This window comes from Anomaloglossus baeobatrachus, chromosome 7 (genome assembly GCF_048569485.1).
Source record: "Anomaloglossus baeobatrachus isolate aAnoBae1 chromosome 7, aAnoBae1.hap1, whole genome shotgun sequence".
NCBI classification, from domain to species: domain Eukaryota; kingdom Metazoa; phylum Chordata; class Amphibia; order Anura; family Aromobatidae; genus Anomaloglossus; species Anomaloglossus baeobatrachus.
Genome location: NC_134359.1, coordinates 306,335,403 through 306,357,214, shown reverse-complemented (window position 1 = coordinate 306,357,214; position 21,812 = coordinate 306,335,403). Strand labels below are relative to the sequence as shown.

The 21,812-nt window shown below is 55.0% G+C and overlaps 1 protein-coding gene across 1 annotated transcript in view; it reads right to left on the bottom strand.

Annotated features, from left to right (window-relative positions):
- Positions 1-408: 408 nt before the first annotated feature.
- Positions 409-21,812, bottom strand: part of LOC142245711 (uncharacterized) — a 33,642-nt gene continuing 12,238 nt past the window's right edge. The window contains exons 2-5 of the mRNA XM_075318654.1: positions 9,922-10,215; positions 7,490-7,747; positions 7,204-7,223; positions 409-4,786 (exon numbers count right to left, since the gene is read on the bottom strand). Coding sequence (XP_075174769.1) covers positions 4,703-4,786; positions 7,204-7,223; positions 7,490-7,747; positions 9,922-10,215 — 656 coding nt within the window. The 3' untranslated portion in view covers positions 409-4,702. The remainder of the gene's footprint in view (positions 4,787-7,203; positions 7,224-7,489; positions 7,748-9,921; positions 10,216-21,812) is intronic.

The window sequence follows — 21,812 nt, the reverse complement described above, 5'->3', positions numbered from 1 at the left end:
ACCCCACCAATCACAGACGCCAGTAGTCTGACTGCAGCCAATCACAGACACTATTAAGGAAGGTGGGCGGGGCAAGTAGTGAATATGCATGAGATCTAATGATCGGAGGAGGAAGCAGCGTGACGGCCACATGGGAGACTCTGTGACTGGAATTCTGCTTTATTCCCCATAACACTCTGACAACAATGCTCCCAGAAACCACACGTGAGTCACAGATGAGTCCAGGCGTCTTCTCAATTATATATATATATATATATACACACACACACACACACACACACACACGTATATATATATTATATATATATATATATATATATATATATATATATATATATATATATATATATATATATATATATATATATATATATATATATATATATATATATATACACACACACACACACACACAATTCATCACATGATACAATTATATCTTACATGGAATCAGAACGCAAAATAGGATATTTTTTTCTTTTATTGTTATTTTTCTTCAGTGTTTAAAGTGACAATTTGCACAAAATTTCAATATTTATGAAGAATGTTTCCATTCCTTGCCAGGAAATGTAACACCCACAAAACCCAACCAATAGTGAATTTCAATGACCGGATTCCTCCACTCCAGTGATCTTCTTCTCACTAGCTCAGGATAAAGGGTTAACAAGGACCAGGCAGCTGACATCACCCGGTCACCCTGATTGAATCGCTCAGGAAGCTGGGGAATTAAATCATTGTCTTCTTCCGATAACCATAGTTACCGCTAAGGTAATCGAGCAGTCATCATTACATCAAAAAAGGGCTTTATAGGCAAGGACATTGCCACTTGTAAGATTGCCCCTAAATCATCCATTTATTGGAACATCAAGAAACTCAAAGAGAATATTGCAGTTGCTGCGGAGAAAGCGTCAGGGCACCGAAGAAAGGTCAGCAAGTTCCAGGACCAGTAACTAAAGGTCACTAAGCTATGGGATTGGTTCACATCAGTGCTGAGCTTACTCAGGAATGGCAGCAGACAGTCACTCACAATGTTTGGGGGCTTCTCATCCATGAGGGGATCAGTCACAATGTGTGGGGGCTTCTCATCCATGGAGGGGGTCACTTACAATATGTGGGGGCTTCTCATCCATGGAGGGGTCGCTCACAATATGTGGGGGCTTCTCATCCATGGAGGGGGTCACTTACAATGTGTGGGGGCTTCTCATCCATGGAGGGGGTCGCTCACAATGTGTGGGGGCTTCTCATCCATGGAGGGGGTCACTCACAATATGTGGGGGCTTCTCATCCATGGAGGGGGTCGCTCACAATGTGTGGAGGCTTCTCATCCATGGAGGGGATCAGTCACAATGTGTGGAGGCTTCTCATCCATGGAGGAGGTCAGTCACAATGTGTGGAGGCTTCTCATCCATGGAGGAGGTCACTCACAATGTGTGGGGGCTTCTGATCCATGGAGGGGTCACTCACAATATGTGGAGGCTTCTCATCCATGGAGAGGATCACTCACAATGTGTGGAGGCTTCTCATCCATGGAGGAGGTCACTCACAATGTGTGGGGGCTTCTCATCCATGGAGGGGTCACTCACAATGTGTGGGGGCTTTTCATCCATGGAGGGGTCACTCACAATATGTGGGGGCTTCTCATCCATGGAGGAGGTCACTCACAATGTGTGGGGGCTTCTCATCCATGGAGGGGTCACTCACAATATGTGGGGGCTTCTCATCCATGGAGGGGGTCAGTCACAATGTGCGGGGGCTTCTCATCCATGGAGGGGGTCACTCACAATGTGTGGGGGCTTCTCACTCAGGAAGGGGTCACTCACAATATGTGGGGGCTTCTCATCCATGGAGGGAGTCACTCACAATGTGTGGGGGCTTCTCATCCATGGAGGCGTCACTCACAATGTGTGGAGGCTTCTCATCCATGGAGGGGATCAGTCACAATGTGTGGGGGCTTCTCATCCATGGAGGGGGTCACTCACATTGTGTGGAGGCTTCTCATCCATGGAGGGGGTCACTCACAATATGTGGAGGCTTCTCATCCATGGAGGGGGTCACTCACAATGTATGGGGGCTTCTCATCCATGGAGGGGGTCACTCACAATGTGTGGAGGCTTCTCATCCATGGAGGGGGTCGCTCACAATGTGTGGGGGCTTCTCATCCATGGAGGAGGTCACTCACAATGTGTGGAGGCTTCTCATCCATGAAGGTCACTCACAATGTGTGGAGGCTTCTCATCCATGGAGGAGGTCAGTCACAATGTGTGGAGGCTTCTCATCCATGGAGGAGGTCACTCACAATGTATGGGGGCTTCTCATCCATGGAGGGGGATCAGTCACAATGTGTGGAGGCTTCTCATCCATGGAGGGGATCAGTCACAATGTGTGGAGGGTTCTCATCCATGGAGGGGATCAGTCACAATGTATGGAGGCTTCTCATCCATAGAGGGGGTCACTCACAATGTGTGGAGACTTCTCATCCATGGAGGGGGTCACTCACAATATGTAGGGGCTTCTCATCCATGGAGGGGATCACTCACAATGTGTGGGGGCTTCTCATCCATGGAGGGGGTCACTCACAATGTGTGGGGGCTTCTGATCAATGGAGGGGTCACTCACAATATGTGGAGGCTTCTCATCCATGGAGGAGGTCACTCACAATGTGTGGGGGCTTCTGATCAATGGAGGGGTCACTCACAATATGTGGAGGCTTCTCATCCATGGAGGGGTCACTCACAATGTGTGGGGGCTTCTCATCCATGGAGGAGGTCACTCACAATGTGTGGGGGCTTCTGATCAATGGAGGGGTCACTCACAATATGTGGAGGCTTCTCATCCATGGAGGAGGTCACTCACAATGTGTGGGGGCTTCTGATCAATGGAGGGGTCACTCACAATATGTGGAGGCTTCTCATCCATGGAGGGGTCACTCACAATGTGTGGAGGATTCTCATCCATGGAGGGGGGCACTCACAATGTGTGGGGGCTTCTCATCCATGGAGGGTGTCACTCACAATATGTGTGGGTTTCTCATCCATGGAGGGGGTCACTCACAATGTGTGGGGGCTTTCCATCCATGGAGGGGGGGGGTCACTCACAATGTGTGGAGGCTTCTCATCCATGGAGGGGATCAGTCACAATGTGTGGAGGCTTCTCATCCATGGAGGGGGTCACTCACAATGTGTGGAGGCTTCTCATCCATGGAGGGGATCGCTCACAATGTGTGGAGGCTTCTCATCCGTGGAGGGGATCAGTCACAATGTGTGGAGGCTTCTCATCCATGGAGGGGGTCACTCACAATGTGTGGAGGCTTCTCATCCATGGAGGGGATCGCTCACAATGTGTGGAGGCTTCTCATCCGTGGAGGGGATCAGTCACAATGTGTGGAGGCTTCTCATCCATGGAGGGGATCAGTCACAATGTGTGGAGGCTTCTCATCCATGGAGGGGGTCACTCACAATATGTGGGGGCTTCTCATCCATGGAGGGGATCAGTCACAATGTGTGGGGGCTTCTCATCCATGGAGGGGGTCACTCACAATGTGTGGGGGCTTCTGATCCATGGAGGGGTCACTCACAATGTGTGGGGGCTTCTCATCCATGGAGGGGTCACTCACAATGTGTGGGGGCTTCTCATCCATGGAGGGGGTCACTCACAATGTGTGGGGGCTTCTCATCCATGGAGGGGTCACTCACAATATGTGGGGGCTTCTCATCCATGGAGGGGGGTCACTCACAATGTGTGGAGGCCTCTCATCCATGGAGGGGATCACTCACAATGTGTGGAGGCTTCTCATCCATGGAGGAGGTCACTCACAATGTGTGGAGGCCTCTCATCCATGGAGGGGATCACTCACAATACCACGGCCATGATGAAGCTCTCCCCCCATGATGGAAACCAGGTCACAAGGCAAAAGTAAGAACAAAGCGTCTCGTGGAACAATGCATTGACAATTTGGATCCATGGCTGAAAACTCCTCAGATCTTAGTATCATTGAGAAGCCGGTACCCGACCACTGGGGGGGCAGAGTCTGGATCAAAAGCTGGTACCCGGCCACCAGGGGGCAGAGTCTGGATCAGAAGCCGGTACCCGGCCACCGGGGGGCAGAGTCTGGATCAGAAGCCGGTACCTGGCCACCGGGGGGCAGAGTCTGGGTCAGAAGCCGGTACCCGGCCACCGGGTTGCAGAGTCTGGAGGTTCCGGGTCAGCGCTGGGAATATTCTGTCTTTGCAGAAACTTCTCGTATTTGTCAATGAAATGTAACAAGTGACGGAACGTTTACAATTGAATTAAACAGCGGTGACCGGAGCAATAAGTGGGGGGGGGGGGGTGATGGGAGACACCGATGCCATTAATACGGAGAGAGAAGCCCGTGGTCCTGGTGGCTTCCGGTCTCAGCTGCTGCAGCGCTGCTTGCATAATCTTCCTCCCACATTTAGGAACCGATTCCTTAGAACTTTGCCGACTTCCAGCGCAGGAGTGAGCGAGAGATCGACCACGCGAGGAGAAGGATTCATCGCCCGCAGAAGGTTGGATGCAGCTCTGGATGTGACCGGAGCACAGACATGGAGGGACTGCGGGCAGTATTATATACATTGTTATATGAGGCGTATGGGGCAGTGATTCCAGCACAGAGCGGACAGGGTGCGACAGTCTGCGGAGGAGATGGGGGGGTCTCCATATTCTGGGGTCCTGGTGCAGATACCTAACGAGGAACCAACTCCACACAGAGAACGATGACCAGAATGATCAGCAGCACCGCACCGCCGGCCACCGGCAAACAATAGGCCTGAAAGAGAGGAGGACGGTGCAATAATCTGCAGGAACGCAAGCAGGAGGTGCAATGCTCTGCAGATATGTAGCGGTCAGTAATAATCTGCAAAATATATCACTATGCAACTGTCAGGAGGAGCGATGCTCTGCAGATATGTAGAGGTCAGTGGTGTAATAATCTGCAAGATATATCATTATGTGTGTCAGGAGGAGCGATGCTCTGCAGATCTGTAATACTCTGCAGGATATACAGTGCCTTGCAAAAGTATTCCCCCCCTTGAATTTTTCCCCCTTTTCCCACATTTCAGGCTTCAAACGTAAAGATAAAATGTTAATGTTCTGGTGAAGAATCTACAACAAGTGACACAATTGTGAAGAGGAAGGAAATTTATTGCTTATTTTATACTTTTATAAAAAATAAATAACTGAAAATTGGGGCGTGCAATATTATTCATCCCCTGTAAGTGAATCCTTTGTAGCGCCCCCTTTTGCTGTAATTACAGCTGCAGTCTCTTGGGGGATGTGTATCAGTTTTGCACATGGAGAGGTGAAATTCTCGCCCATTCTTTGTAAACAGCTGGAGCTGAGTGAGGTTGGATGGAGGTGTTTGTGATCAGCAGTTTTCTGCTCTTTCCACAGATTCTCGATTGGGTTCAGGTCTGGACGGTGACTTGGCCATTCTAACACCTGGATACGGTTATTTGTGAACCCTTCCATTGTAGATTGTGCTTTATGTTTGGGGTCATTGTCTTGTTGGAAGACAAATCTCTGTCCCAGTCTCAGGTCTTTTGCAGACTCCAACAGGTTTTCTTCAAGAATGGTCCTGTATTTGGCTCCATCTTCCCATCAATTTTAACCATCTTCCCTGTCCCTGCTGAAGAAAAGCAGGCCCAAACCATGATGCTGCCTCCACCATGTTTGACAGTGGGGATGGTGTGTTCAGGGTGATGAGCTGTGTTGCTGTTACATATCGTTTGGCATTGTGCCCACAGTGTGATTTTGGCTTCACCTGACCAGCACCCCTTCTTCCACATGTTTGGTGTTTCCAGGGGCTTGTGGCAAACTTTAAACAACACTTTTTATGGATATCTTTGAGAAATGTCTTCTTCTTGCCACTCTTCCATAAAGGCCAGATTTGTGCAGTGTAGACTGATTGTTGTGCTATGGACAGACTCTCCCTCCTCAGCTGTAGATCTCTGCAGATCATACAGAGTGATCATGGACCTCTTGGCTGCATCTGATCAGTCTTCTCCTTGTGTGAGATGACAGTCTGGATGGAGGCCGGGTCTTGGTAGATTTGCAGGGGTATGATTCTCCTTCCATTGCAAAATGATCGCTTGCACAGGGCTTCTTAGGATGTTTAAAGCTTTGGAAATCTTTTTCTAACCAAATCCAGCTTTAAACGTCTCCACAACAGTATCCTGGACCTGCCTGTTGTGTTCCTTGGTCTTCATGATGCTCTCTGCGCTTTACACAGAACATGAGCCTATCACAGAGCAGGGGCATTATACGGAGACTTGATCACACACAGGGGCTTATATTTATCATCATCAGTCATTTAGGACAACATTGCATCATTCACAGATCCTCAATCAACTTCTGGAGTGAGTTTGCTGCACTGAAAGTAAAGGGGATGAATAATATTGCACGCACCAATTTTCAGTTATTTATTTCTTATAAAAGTGTAAAATAAGCAATAAATTTCCTTCCTCTTCACAATTGTGTCACTTGTTGTTGATTCTTCACCAGAACATTCACATTTTATCTTTATGTTTGACGCCTGAAATGTGGGGAAAGGTTGAAAAATTCAAGGGGCTGAATACTTTCACAAGGCACTGTATCACTATGTATCTGTCAGGAGGTGGAGGAGCGATGCTCTGCAGATCTGTAGAGGGCAGTGGTGCGATGCTCTGCAGATCTGTAGATGGCAGTGGTGCGATGCTCTGCAGATCTGTAGAGGGCAGTGGTGCGATGCTCTGCAGATCTGTAGAGGGCAGTGGTGCGATGCTCTGCAAATCTGTAGAGGCCAGTGGTGCGATGCTCTGCAAATCTGTAGAGGGCAGTGGTGCGATGCTCTGCAAATCTGTAGAGGGCAGTGGAGCGATGCTCTGCAGATCTGTAGAGGGCAGTGGAGCGATGCTCTGCAGATCTGTAGAGGGCAGTGGTGCGATGCTCTGCAGATCTGTAGAGGGCAGTGGTGCGATGCTCGGCAGATCTGTAGAGGGCAGTGGTGCGATGCTCGGCAGATCTGTAGAGGGCAGTGGTGCGATGCTCGGCAGATCTGTAGAGGGCAGTGGTGCGATGCTCTGCAGATCTGTAGAGGGCAGTGGAGCGATGCTCTGCAGATCTGTAGAGGGGAGTGGAGCGATGCTCTGCAGATCTGTAGAGGGCAGTGGAGCGATGCTCTGCAGTTGTGCGGTTTCTTCTACTCACCCAGTTTATTCTTTCCCCTCCTGTAAGATAAAAAGGAAATTGTTACGTTGTGTTCTTGGTATTACACGATCATGGGAGGGGGCGCCGGGGTCCTGGGGGGTCTGGAGGGTCCCAAGAAACGGGGAAAGGAGGTAGAATCAAGGCCCGGGGGTAGGGCTGGGGTTATTCGGAGCCAGGGTGGGGGGTATATTGCCGGTGTGCACATCATGCTCTGCTGCATTAGAGAGATGCGTTGATATAATGCGGCAGCTGAAGTGTGAGTGCAGCTCTGGAGGATCTCACCCACCTGTGCGGAGCGCGGAGCTGAAGCCGGAGCCGGAGCTCATCTGGCTTCTCATCCTTTCGATGTTCCTCGAGACTCGGGGGTCTTCGTCCCTCTGGTATTGCCCGGAGCTGCCGCCCCGCACCGGCTTACTGTTCACATAGAACACCACCATCAGTCCGGCCAGCCGCGAGATCGAATGCTGCTCCTGAGTAATCCTGCCGTGAGCTCCATCATCACCATCATCCAGGTCATCAACCAGCACCAGCACCTTCTCCCGTCCTGAGGAGACACTGATGTTATATGTCTGCACAGTGCCCCTTCTCCTGCCCTCTCTGTGTACACAGTGCCCCTTCTCCTGCCCTCTCTATGTACACAGTGCCCCTTCTCCTGCCCTCTCTATGTACACAGTGCCCCTTCTCCTGCCCTCTCTGTGTACACAGTGCCCCTTCTCCTGCCCTCTCTGTGTACACAGTGCCCCTTCTCCTGCCCTCTCTGTGTACACAGTGCCCCTTCTCCTCTCCTCTCTGTGTACACAGTGCCCCTTCTCCTGCCCTCTCTGTGTACACAGTGCCCCTTCTCCTGCCCTCTCTGTATACACAGTGCCCCTTCTCCTGCCCTCTCTGGGTACACAGTGCCCCTTCTCCTGCCCTCTCTGGGTACACAGTGCCCCTTCTCCTGCCCTCTCTGGGTACACAGTGCCCCTTCTCCTGCCCTCTCTGTGTACACAGTGCCCCTTCTCCTCCCCTCTCTGTGTACACAGTGCCCCTTCTCCTCCCCTCTCTGTGAACACAGTGCCCCTTCTCCTCCCCTCTCTGGGTACACAGTGCCCCTTCTCCTCCCCTCTCTGGGTACACAGTGCCCCTTCTCCTGCCCTCTCTGTGTACACAGTGCCCCTTCTCCTGCCCTCTCTGTGTACACAGTGCCCCTTCTCCTCCCCTCTCTGTGTACACAGTGCCCCTTCTCCTCCCCTCTCTGGGTACACAGTGCCCCTTCTCCTGCCCTCTCTGGGTACACAGTGCCCCTTCTCCTGCCCTCTCTGCGTACACAGTGCCCCTTCTCCTCCTCTCTCTGGGTACACAGTGCCCCTTCTCCTGCCCTCTTGGGTACACAGTGCCTCTTCTCCTGCCCTCTCTGTGTACACAGTGCCCCTTCTCCTGCCCTCTCTGTGTACACAGTGCCCCTTCTCCTGCCCTCTCTGTGTACACAGTGCCCCTTCTCCTGCCCTCTTGGGTACATAGTGCCCCTTCTCCTGTCCTCTCTGTGTACACAGTGCCCCTTCTTCTCCCCTCTCTGTGTACACAATGCCCCTTCTCCTGCCCTCTCTGTGTACACAGTGCCTCTTCTCCTGCCCTCTCTGGGTACACAGTGCCCCTTCTCCTGCCCTCTTGGGTACACAGTGCCTCTTCTCCTGCCCTCTTGGGTACACAGTGCCCCTTCTCCTGCCCTCTTGGGTACATAGTGCCCCTTCTCCTGTCCTCTCTGTGTACACAGTGCCCCTTCTCCTGTCCTCTCTGTGTACACAGTGCCCCTTATCCTGTCCTCTCTGTGTACACAGTGCCCCTTCTCCTGCCCTCTTGGGTACACAGTGCCCCTTCTCCTGCCCTCTTGGGTACACAGTGCCCCTTCTCCTGCCCTCTTGGGTACACAGTGCCCCTTCTCCTGCCCTCTTGGGTACACAGTGCCCCTTCTCCTGCCCTCTTGGGTACACAGTGCCCCTTCTCCTGCCCTCTTGGGTACACAGTGCCCCTTCTCCTGCCCTCTTGGGTACACAGTGCCCCTTCTCCTGCCCTCTCTGTGTACACAGTGCCCCTTATCCTGTCCTCTGTGTACACAGTGCCCCTTCTCCTGCCCTCTTGGGTACACAGTGCCCCTTCTCCTGCCCTCTTGGGTACACAGTGCCCCTTCTCCTGCCCTCTTGGGTACACAGTGCCCCTTCTCCTGTCCTCTCTGTGTACACAGTGCCCCTTCTCCTGCCCTCTTGGGTACACAGTGCCCCTTCTCCTGCCCTCTTGGGTACACAGTGCCCCTTCTCCTGTCCTCTCTGTGTACACAGTGCCCCTTCTCCTGCCCTCTCTGTGTACACAGTGCCCCTTCTCCTGCCCTCTCTGTGTACACAGTGCCCCTTCTCCTGCCCTCTCTGTGTACACAGTGCCCCTTCTCCTGCTCTCTCTGCGTACACAGTGTCCCTTCTCCTGCCCTCTCTATGTACACAGTGCCCCTTCTCCTGCCCTCTCTGCGTACACAGTGCCCCTTCTCCTGCCCTCTCCGTGTACACAGTGCCCCTTCTCCTGCCCTCTCCGCGTACACAGTGCCCCTTCTCCTGCCCTCTCTGCGTACACAGTGCCCCTTCTCCTGCCCTCTCTGTGTACACAGTGCCCCTTCTCCTGCCCTCTCTGTGTACACAGTGCCCCTTCTCCTCTCCTCTCTGTGTACACAGTGCCCCTTCTCATTACCCAGCCTCGCGGACAGGTCTCTGAGCTCCTCGTTGTACAGCGCATCGGTCACGTCGGTGATATTCAGTCGTCCCCTTTTCTTTGAATGGTATAAGATGGCGAACGTGCACTTGTCGATTTCGTCCGCGAGTCTCCAGGAGCCGCCGCACACCGTGTTGGTTATGGCAACTGGACGGACGTCTCCCACCACCGAGCGGAAATCTGCCGACAGCAGGAGGCGAATCAACCAATCATATGTGCTGCTGTCCTCCCGCGAGAAGATCCCGACCACCAAGTTACTGGAGAGCACCATCACTGCAAGACAAGACAGCAGCACAGAGGATGTCAGGAGAGGAGGGAGCAGAGACCACAGCAGCACAGAGGATGTCAGGAGAGGAGGGAGCAGAGTCCACAGCAGCACAGAGGATGTCAGGAGAGGAGGGAGCACAGTCCACAGCAGCACAGAGGATGTCAGGAGAGGAGGGAGCAGAGACCACAGCAGCACAGAGGATGTCAGGAGAGAAGGGAGCAGAGACCACAGCAGCACAGAGGATGTCAGGAGAGGAGGGAGCAGAGACCACAGCAGCACAGAGGATGTCAGGAGAGGAGGGAGCAGGGACCACAGCAGCACAGAGGATGTCAGGAGATGAGGGAGCAGAGTCCACAGCAGCACAGAGGATGTCAGGAGAGGAAGGAGCAGAGTCCACAGCAGCACAGAGGATGTCAGGAGAGGAGAGAGCAGAGTGCACAGCAGCACAGAGGATGTCAGGAGAAGGAGCAGAGTCCACAGCAGCACAGAGGATGTCAGGAGAGGATGAACAGAGTCCACAGCAGCACAGAGGATGTCAGGAGAGGAGGGAGCAGAGTCCACAGCAGCGCAGAGGATGTCAGGAGAGGAGGGAGCAGAGTCCACAGCAGCGCAGAGGATGTCAGGAGAGGAGGAGCAGAGTCCACAGCAGCACAGAGGATGTCAGGAGAGGAGGGAGCAGGGTCCACAGCAGCACAGAGGATGTCAGGAGAGGAGGAGCAGAGTCCACAGCAGCACAGAGGATGTCAGGAGAGGAGGGAGCAGGGTCCACAGCAGCACAGAGGATGTCAGGAGAGGAGGAGCAGAGTCCAGAGCAGCACAGAGGATGTCAGGAGAGGAGGAGCAGAGTCCACAGCAGCACAGAGGATGTCAGGAGAGGAGGGAGCAGAGTCCACAGCAGCACAGAGGATGTCAGGAGAGGAGGGAGCAGAGTCCACAGCAGCACAGAGGATGTCAGGAGAGGAGGGAGCAGAGTCCACAGCAGCACAGAGGATGTCAGGAGAGGAGGAAGCAGAGTCCACAGCAGCACAGAGGATGTCAGGAGAGGAGGGAGCAGAGTCCACAGCAGCACAGAGGATGTCAGGAAAGGAGGGAGCAGGGTCCACAGCAGCACATAGGATGTCAGGAGAGGAGGAAGCAGAGTCCACAGCAGCACAGAGGATGTCAGGAGAGGAGGGAGCAGCGTCCACAGCAGCACAGAGGATGTCAGGACAGGAGGAGCAGAGTCCACAGCAGCACAGAGGATGTCAGGAGAGGAGGGAGCAGAGTCCACAGCAGCACAGAGGATGTCAGGAGAGGAGGGAGCAGAGTCCACAGCAGCACAGAGGATGTCAGGAAAGGAGGGAGCAGGGTCCACAGCAGCACAGAGGATGTCAGGAGAGGAGGGAGCAGAGTCCACAGCAGCACAGAGGATGTCAGGAGAGGAGGGAGCAGAGTCCACAGCAGCACAGAGGATGTCAGGAAAGGAGGGAGCAGGGTCGACAGCAGCACAGAGGATGTCAGGAGAGGAGGAAGCAGAGTCCACAGCAGCACAGAGGATGTCAGGAGAGGAGGGAGCAGGGTCCACAGCAGCACAGAGGATGTCAGGAGAGGAGGGAGCAGGGTCCACAGCAGCACAGAGGATGTCAGGAGAGGAGGGAGCAGGGTCCACAGCAGCACAGAGGATGTCAGGAGAGGAGGAAGCAGAGTCTACAGCAGCACAGAGGATGTCAGGAGAGGAGGACACTGATCTTATAGGGGTGACAAACAGTGTTACACCTGGTGAAATCTCTTTATCTGCTTGTGAGGCAAATCCCGGGATATGAAGATGAATTATGACTCCAGTCATAATCCCTCATCACTCCCTGGCAGTGCCCCCTCCCTTCTTGTTCTCAGTGTTCCACTTACACCTCCATGGCCATGTCCTGTGATATGGAAATTAGGTGGCTTGGGGACAATGGACACAGGATGACTCCCTGCCGTGACCCTGTAGTGGGGGCTGCTAGCTAGTTAGCAAGGCTATGGAAATAGCCAGACAGAACGACTCCAGTAAAAAATGGTTCATATCTCGCAAGCCATATTTCCGATAAATATGGCAACCATAAAAATGGTGTCTCCGCATGCGGACGATGCCGGCACACCCTTTTTATGGGAGCAGGACATTGGGAAATGCCCCAGGCGTGATATCAGCCAATGGGGAACTGGCAGACAGGTCATGAGTCCCCTCGTTCTGTAGCTAAATTCATAACTGTCACAATGAGAGCATTGGCGTCCGCCTACGACGCTCCCAGGCAAAGTTATGGCCCATATTCCATGTTGTGGATTGTCCATAACTCAAGCCAGGGGTGGAGCAGTGCTCCCTCTGAGGTCACGAAGGTAGGAGGGGACCTGGATTTGGCCAGGTTGATAACCCTACTTCGGCCATTTTCCAGGGTTCTTTCGCTGGGGGTCACGTGCAGGAAACATCTGTGGGAGTTCCTAGAAACCTGGTCTACAGCGCCCCCCTGTGGCCAGACGCACAAGGTAACTGATTGAATTGCATACCTGTTTGTAAACCATGCTTTATCTGTAACTGTACTCTGACATATGTATATTCTGTAGATTCCCTATTGTATATATTGTAGTTTCTAGTGTGGCTTTAGGCTGATTAAATTATATAATTAATCTTGGGCTGTTCTGTTATCTCGATCTTGAATCCCACGTCTGTGTGTTCGGCTAATAGTTACCGTGAAGCGGTTGGTGGCAGCGAGTTGTGCCAAGGATTATTGTGGGGAGGCCAGTGAGATTCGGGGAGATTTTATATATTCCGCCCGCGGAGGTCGGGGGAATATATACCCTACTCTCACCGGGGACCCTTCAATAATCGGCATAAGTAGTATAGCGGCCTCCTTGCTTATTGTCGGGCAATTCCATAATTGGCCTGACTATAAGAGGGGCGCTAGAGAGCGCGTCACGTGCTCTGTCTTTCGGTCGGGAGGTATAAAGGAGGGGTGACCCCCACTTGTTACCCCCCGATTGTGACGTACTGGTAGCCAGCGCGGGGGATTTCTGAGTGACCCCCCCGGTGGTTTGTGACATATTGGTGGCATAGCGGTGGGATCGAGATAATAGTGTGTGTGAGTGTGAGACCCATACTCCCAGACACTAAAGACTGCCTGCAGCAGCTGTGGCTGCTGGGGTCTTCAGACTAGCTCAACACTAGAGTGTCAGAGTGCAGATACTGTAAGGTGTGTGGAGGCATCAGGTGTCAGTTCTGTGTCAGTGACCAAAAGTCTGCAAGAATGGCTGATGGCACCAGGAGCAGAGCTATGCAACTGGCCAATGCTAAGGCAGGAGCCGAAGAGAGGGAGGACGGGGCTGTGGACAGCAATGAGGAGGTTGCCCACGAGTCCTCCAGGAGCTCGACGCCAGAAAACCGTTCTGCCGAGGACATTGCGCAACCTGGCACTGCTGGACAAGATGAGGAGGAGCTCACCCAAGGTTCCTCAACGAGCCAGATGCCAGCCCTCCGCTCTGAAAGGGACAGTGAATCGCCAGGCTCCGCAGCGTGCCGCAGATCACCACGTGCCATTCCACCGAGCCTGGGAGGCTCGGATAGCCTTCTTCAAATGGCTATGGCCCTTCTCCAGGCTGGAGACCAGAAGGGCTACAAGGAACTCCTGGCAGAGCGCAGGGCAGAGCGGCAGGCAGCGCGTGACGCTGAGGCTGCGGAGCGGCACGCAGAGCGTGAGGCTGCGGAGCGAGAGCGGCAGGCAGCGCGTGAAGAGCGAGAGCGACAGGCAGACCGTGACTACCAGCTGCAGCTAGCTCAGCTCCGGCCCTCATCAGCCACATGTGACCTTCGAGACACCAAACTTCCAAAGGTCCGTGTTGAGGACTTCCCAGTGCTGGAGAAGGATGGAGACTTGGACTCTTTCTTGACTGCTTTTGAACGGACTTGCTTGCAGCACCATCTGGACAAGGACCAGTGGGCCAAATACCTGACCCCCCGTTTAAGGGGTAAGGCCCTGGATATCCTTGGGGACTTGCCTGCTGAGGCAGATCAGGGCTACGACACCATCAAGCGGGCCCTGATCCAACAGTACAACCTCACTCCAGAGTCCTACCGCAAGAAGTTCCGGAGCCTACAGAAGGGACCAAAGGACTCCTGGGCTGACCACCGGCGGGCACTTGCCCGAGCTGCCGACCACTGGACCCAAGGCCTGCAGCTTTCCACCGGACCGGAGATCCTGGACTTGTTCATCACGGAGCAACTCTTGTGGAACTGCCCTGAGGATCTCCGCCAGTTCATCCAAGACCAGAAGCCAAAGGGGTCCACGGCTACAGCTGCCCTTGCCGATGACTACACCAACAACCGGGCCCCTGAGGCCAGGAGAGCGGCCACCAGCAGCACCTGGAGAGGGGGTAAGATGAATTCTGCGACTGCCCCACCTGCCCCTAGACTGCAGGGGGTGTCCCCCTCAACTCCCCTCTCCAGGCCCGTGGCGGAACCAACACGGTGCCACCAGTGCAACCTACCTGGACACTTCAAGGCCATGTGCCCTCAGCGTCCCAAGGCCCCGGCTCCGTCCCCGTCCCAAGGGCCGCCCAAGGTGTATTGTGTGGGTGGGGGTGGTGGTAGGTCCCTGGACAGCTTCCAACCTGTCACCGTCGGCCGGTCTGTGACCATAGGACTGCGAGACAGCGCCTCGGAGGTGACTCTGGTGCGGCCTGAGATGGTGTCCCCCCAAGACTTGATCCCTGGAAAAACCCTCGCTGTCTCCGGGATTGGAGGCACTGACCCGGCGCTGCCTGTTGCTGACATTTATGTGGACTGGGGCGCAGGGCGGGGGGTGAGGGAGGTGGGGGTAACTGATCGGATCCCTGCAAACGTGCTACTTGGGACAGATTTGGGGCAGATAACCTCCCAGTTTGGGCCCCCCCCAAGGGCTGAACCTTCAGCCCGTACTGACATGACTCCTAACAATGTTAATGTGTTATCTATGAATGATGTAAGGGAGGAGGGAGTGAACTCTGATATTTCTGCTTGCATAGACACCATAGACACACACTCAGCTGCAGCTGTGACAGGAGGGGAGGGGGTCAGAGAAAGGTGTGACAATGCCTCTACAAGTAACCAGCCTGTGAGCTGGGATCTGTTGCCCTCTGCAGGGATAAGCAGAGAGCAGGGTGCTGCAGGGGGAGGACCAGTGTGTGGGGTGGGGGCTACCACAGCAAATGTGGGGTCCCCAGAGATTTCACAGCGGGGTTCTGTTGCTGCAGGAGGGGAACAGGCAGGTGAGATTGGGGCCGGTCCAGGAGCGGAAGTGCTCCCAGGTAAGATCTCGGTGCATGGTTCCCCCACAACCAGGGTGTCAGGAAGCCAGGTAGGTCTGCCTGAACCGGCGACTTGGTCAGGAACGGAGGAGGAGCAGGCACGACCCACGGTCGCAGCGGCTGTGGCCGCTGTCACCCGCAGTGGGAGTGCTGGAAGCCAAGGGGCCTCCCGGAGGTCCGATAGCTCTTCCCCTTCTGACCAAGTGGCAGCCGAGTCAGGTGGAGGCCAGGACACAGGTCCCGGGGTACTGACTGAAGATGTGACAGTCTCGTCGATTCTGGCCACATCTAGTCAGGGGTTTCAGGCAGCGTTAGAAGCTGACGACAGCCTGAAAGCTCTTAAGGAGCAGGCGGCACAGCCTCCCTCGGACTCGGACCCGGAGCGAGTGGTCTGGGACCAAGGACGGCTGTACCGGGCCACGGTCCAGCAGGGTTCACCGGAGGCGTGGCCCAGGGACCGACAGTTGGTGGTACCCTATCCGTTCCGGACGGAGTTGTTGCGGATCGCACATGAGATTCCGATGGCCGGACACCTAGGGATCGCTAAGACCAAGGCCAGGTTAAACCAGCATTTCTACTGGCCAAAAATGGGGGCCGATGTGGCTGCCTACTGCCGTTCGTGTGAAACCTGTCAGAGAGTGGGGAAGGCGGGGCCACGCCCCAAAGCCCCACTAGTATCTCTGCCAATCATCGATGAGCCTTTCAGGAGGGTGGCTGTGGATCTGGTCGGCCCGCTGGCCATCCCCAGCAGCTCCGGGAAACGCTTCCTACTGACGGTAGTGGACTATGCCACCCGGTACCCAGAAGCAGTGGCCTTGTCGTCCATTCGGGCTGACAAGGTGGCCACCGCATTGCTGGAGATTTTCTCCCGAGTGGGTTTTCCCCAGGAAATGCTCACTGACCGGGGGACCCAATTCATGTCCCAGCTGATGGAGGCCCTCTGTAAGCAAGTCCAGGTGCGACATCTGGTGGCCAGCCCGTACCATCCACAGACTAATGGCCTGTGCGAGCGGTTCAATGGCACCTTAAAGCAGATGCTTAAGATGTTGGTCGACTCCCATGGGCGTGACTGGGAGCGGTATCTCCCACACCTGTTATTTGCTTACCGGGAGGTTCCACAGGCCTCAACAGGATTCTCACCGTTTGAGCTCCTGTACGGGCGACGTGTGCGGGGCCCCCTGGCTCTGGTGAAAGAGGCTTGGGAAGGGGATTTGGCCACCCCTGGAGTGTCGGTTATCGAGTATGTCATGCGCTTCCGGGACAAAATGCAGGCCTTGACGCAACTGGTACACGACAATATGGCTCAAGCCCAGGCCGATCAGAAGCGTTGGTACGACCAGAACGCTTGTGAGAGGACCTACCAAGTGGGTCAAAAGGTGTGGGTACTGGTCCCCGTACCACAGGACAAGCTTCAGGCAGCCTGGGAAGGCCCATACCTCGTGTACCAGCAGCTCAACCCTGTAACGTACCTGGTCACCCTGGACCCTGCCCGTGGAAGGCGGAAGCCCTTCCATGTGAACATGATGAAGGCACATCATGAGCGGGAGGCATGTGCGCTCCCCGTGTGCAACCTGCCCGAGGAGGGAGAAGCGGAAACCCTCTTGGATATGCTAGCCCAGGTTAGGGCAGGCGGATCCATTGAGGATGTGGAGGTTGGCCACCAGCTCTTGGAGGACCAACGGTCCCAGCTGTGGGCCACCCTACACCCCTTCCGGGGGTTGTTTACCAACCAGCCCGGAAGGACTGACTTGGCTGTCCATCACGTGGACACTGGGGATCATCCCCCGATCCGGCGTTCAGCATATCGGGTCTCCCTGGAGGTGCAGCAACACATGCGCCAGGAGATTGACGAGATGCTGAAGCTGGGGGTGATCCAGGCATCCAACAGCGCTTGGGCCTCGCCTGTAGTCCTCGTCCCTAAGAAGGACCGAACCACTCGGTTCTGCGTGGACTACAGGGGGCTCAATGCTGTCACGGTCGCCGATGCGTACCCAATGCCACGCATCGATGACCTGCTCGATCAGTTGGCCGGGGCTCAGTACCTGACCATCATGGACCTGAGCCGGGGATATTGGCAGATCCCCCTGACTCGCAAGGCCAGGGAACGCTCTGCCTTTATTACCCCATTTGGACTGTACGAGTCCACGGTGATGCCATTCGGGATGAGGAATGCCCCTGCCACTTTCCAGCGGATGGTCAACACCCTGCTCAAGGGACTTGAAGGGTACGCGGCCGCGTACCTGGATGACGTTGCCGTCTTCAGTCCCACCTGGGAGGACCACCTAGAGCATCTAGCACAGGTGCTCAGGCGGATCCACCGGGCAGGTTTGACCATCAAGCCGGGAAAGTGTCAGCTGGCCATGAGCGAGGTCCAGTACCTCGGTCACCGGGTAGGTGGGAGAACACTGAAGCCCGAGCCTGAGAAAGTGGAAGCCATCGCATCCTGGCCCACCCCCAGGACCAAGAAGCAGGTGATGTCCTTCTTGGGGACCGCTGGGTACTATAGGAGGTTTGTTCCATGCTATAGTAGCCTGGCAAAGCCCTTGACGGACCTCACCAAGAAGAAGCTGCCCTCTGCAGTCGATTGGACAATGGACTGCGAGACAGCCTTCCGGGCCCTAAAGGACGCCCTGTCCAGCCCGCCCGTGCTACAGGCAGCCGACTTCACGCGGCCGTTTGTAGTACAGACCGACGCCAGTGACTTCGGCCTCGGTGCGGTGCTCAGCCAGGTGGACTTTGCGAGCCAAGAGCACCCAGTCTTGTACCTGAGCAGGAAGCTGTTACCAAGGGAAGTTGCCTATTCCACGATGGAGAAGGAGTGCCTGGCCATAGTGTGGGCCCTGCAGCGTCTGCAACCCTATCTATACGGGCGCCACTTCATCGTGGAGACGGACCACAATCCCCTCAGCTGGTTGCACACCGTCTCTGGGACGAATGGGCGATTGTTGCGATGGAGCCTTGCGCTCCAGCAATACAACTTCACCATTCGCCACAAAAGGGGCCGTGACCACGGTAACGCAGACGGGCTGTCCCGACAAGGAGAGGTCGCGGACGGGCGCACGGGGGAACACCGGAGTGTGCTGCCCCCTAGCGCCCTCAAAAGGGGGGAGGTGTGAGGCAAATCCCGGGATATGAAGATGAATTATGACTCCAGTCATAATCCCTCATCACTCCCTGGCAGTGCCCCCTCCCTTCTTGTTCTCAGTGTTCCACTTACACCTCCATGGCCATGTCCTGTGATATGGAAATTAGGTGGCTTGGGGACAATGGACACAGGATGACTCCCTGCCGTGACCCTGTAGTGGGGGCTGCTAGCTAGTTAGCAAGGCTATGGAAATAGCCAGACAGAACGACTCCAGTAAAAAATGGTTCATATCTCGCAAGCCATATTTCCGATAAATATGGCAACCATAAAAATGGTGTCTCCGCATGCGGACGATGCCGGCACACCCTTTTTATGGGAGCAGGACATTGGGAAATGCCCCAGGCGTGATATCAGCCAATGGGGAACTGGCAGACAGGTCATGAGTCCCCTCGTTCTGTAGCTAAATTCATAACTGTCACAATGAGAGCATTGGCGTCCGCCTACGACGCTCCCAGGCAAAGTTATGGCCCATATTCCATGTTGTGGATTGTCCATAACTCAAGCCAGGGGTGGAGCAGTGCTCCCTCTGAGGTCACTAAGGTAGGAGGGGACCTGGATTTGCCCAGGTTGATAACCCTACTTCGGCCATTTTCCAGTGTTCTTTTCGCTGGGGGCACGTGTAGGAAACATCTGTGGGAAGGATCCTAGAAACCTGGGTACAGCGCCCCCCTGTGGCCAGACGCAACAAGGTAACTGCTGGAACTGTGTATGCCTGTTTGTAACCCATGCTTTGATTGTAACTGTACTCTGACATATGTATATTCTGTAGATTCCCTATTGTATATATTGTAGTTTCTAGTGTGGCTTAGGCTGATTAAATTATATAATTAATCTTGGGCTGTTCTGTTATCTCGATCTTGAATCCCACGTCTGTGTGTTCGGCTAATAGTTACCGTGAAGCGGTTGGTGGCAGCGAGTTGTGCCAAGGATTATTGTGGGGAGGCCAGTGAGATTCGGGGAGATTTTATATATTCCGCCCGCGGAGGTCGGGGGAATATATACCCTACTCTCACCGGGGACCCTTCAATAATCGGCATAAGTAGTATAGCGGCCTCCTTGCTTATTGTCGGGCAATTCCATAATTGGCCTGACTATAAGAGGGGCGCTAGAGAGCGCGTCACGTGCTCTGTCTGTCGGTCGGGAGGTATAAAGGAGGGGTGACCCCCACTTGTTACCCCCCGATTGTGACGTACTGGTAGCCAGCGCGGGGGATTTCTGAGTGACCCCCCGGTGGTTTGTGACACTGCTGTTAACCCTTGCTATACTTGAGACATGGCTGTGTCCTCAGGACTCTGGGAGTTTTATGCTCCATCCTGCCCTGACCCTTTGCCCCCTCCCCCGGTCCGGTGTGGTCTGGGTGTAGTCCGGAGGCCGCAGGTTACAGTGAGTGTTTTGTCTTCGTAGTCACAGGTCTCTTTAGTCAGTTGATTGTGTAAGGGTTTACATCAGACCTCGCAGTGAACTCCATCTTCCCTATAAGCATGTGCTGCCCCTGCAGCAGTCGCACTGCTCGGATCTGGGGTTGCTGTGGCTCGAGGGTCTCCGGACCCGGGGGCTTACGGCCACTAGAAAAAAAAGGGGAACTATTTACAGGGGGTGTTTGTGACGCTGTCGCGGGCGGAGGAGGGGACGCTGCGCTCACCCACTGCTCGGGTCCGGCCACTGGTGCTGCTCGGTGGTGGCTCGAGCGGTGGGCCAGATCCCGGGGACTCGAGCGGCGTTCCTCGCCCGCGAGTGAAAAAGAGAAATGGTATTGGGGGTTTATTGTCCGTGACGCCACCCACGGTTGTTGTGAGGTTGTGACACCACCGCTGCTCTGGACGGGGATCCCGGAAGCGGTGACAGGGAGCAGCTTGGATGTTGATTCTCCCCTCCGTGGGTAGGGGGTTGGTTGTCCCGGGGACGGGTGAGGGAGGTAGGGATGGATGACAGGCGGGTTACGGGGCCTGGCGAGGTGCAGGGTCGCGGGGGCAGCGCGGTGCCGCACGGCACGGTGGTACTCACTCAGCCAATGATGAATGCAAAGTCTCCGGTAAAACAAACGGCTGGATGGACGGGTCCCACAGACGGCTGCGGTGGTTCTTCTCCCGGTAGGTTGGTGGTGACTGCCTTTCCCTGCACCTATGTTATGTTCTCGGTTCTGGTGGCTTCCCACCGGTAACCCGCTCCCCAGCTTGGGTGGGTGCTGAAGGAGCCCCTTTTGCCCGCAGGCTCTGGCCCTGGGAACTGTAGCCTTGGCGGTGACTGTGTTTCCCTCTACGGTGTGAGCTGTTGCCTTCAATCGGGTCTTGACTGCTGGGAAACCCCAGAGGTTCCCTTCGCTAACGGATTTGACCGGTTTTACGGCGACTCTTAGCCTGGTCGGGGTCCGTAAGCCCTGCCGAATGGTGCTGGCTTCTCTTCGCTCCCCGATCCGGTACCGGCGGGCCACCGCCCATCCCCGGTCCTTACGGTTTACTCCAATCAGCCTCTCCTGCAGACGGTCACCACTTTCTGCCAACCTTGCTGTGTCTGTCCGGGCCACACACCCGGACGCCTTCATTCTCCTCCACTCCTCAAACTCAAAACTCTACTCTCAACTGCTCTCTTTTTCCCGCCTCCAGGACTGTGAACTCCTCAGTGGGTGGGGCCAACCACCTGGCTCCACCCCCTGGTGTGGACATCAGCCCCTGGAGGGAGGCAACAAGGATTTTTGTTTGACTTCAGTGTGCCTAGCCGGGGTGTGGGGTGTGTTGCTGTAGTACCTGTGACGTCCTGGCTTGTCCAGGGGGCGCCACAACGCCACCCGTGGTTCGCGGTAAGGGGAGTACCGCCGCTGCCGATGGGAGTACCCGGGTGAGATGGAGTGGGGCAGTCAGATGACGTTCCCTCCATGGGTAGGGGAGGCCCCGGGACTCTGGATGGTGGAGGTGTAGGGGAGCGTGGTGCAGGCCACGAGGGCAGACTCAGGGGAGTACAGCGTACTCACTCAGGCCTTGTCGGTGTTGGTGCGACCATTAAGCAGACTCTGACACAGGAGTAAACCAAGTCTCTAGGTGCTGCTGTCACTCTGGGGAGGTCGTCCGGGCGTCCGTCCCAGTTGATATTGCTGGCGGTCTGGAGCCTGCCTCCACGCACTTGTGTTTAGATGTTTCTGAGTGACCCCTCAATCTGAAGCTGTCGGGG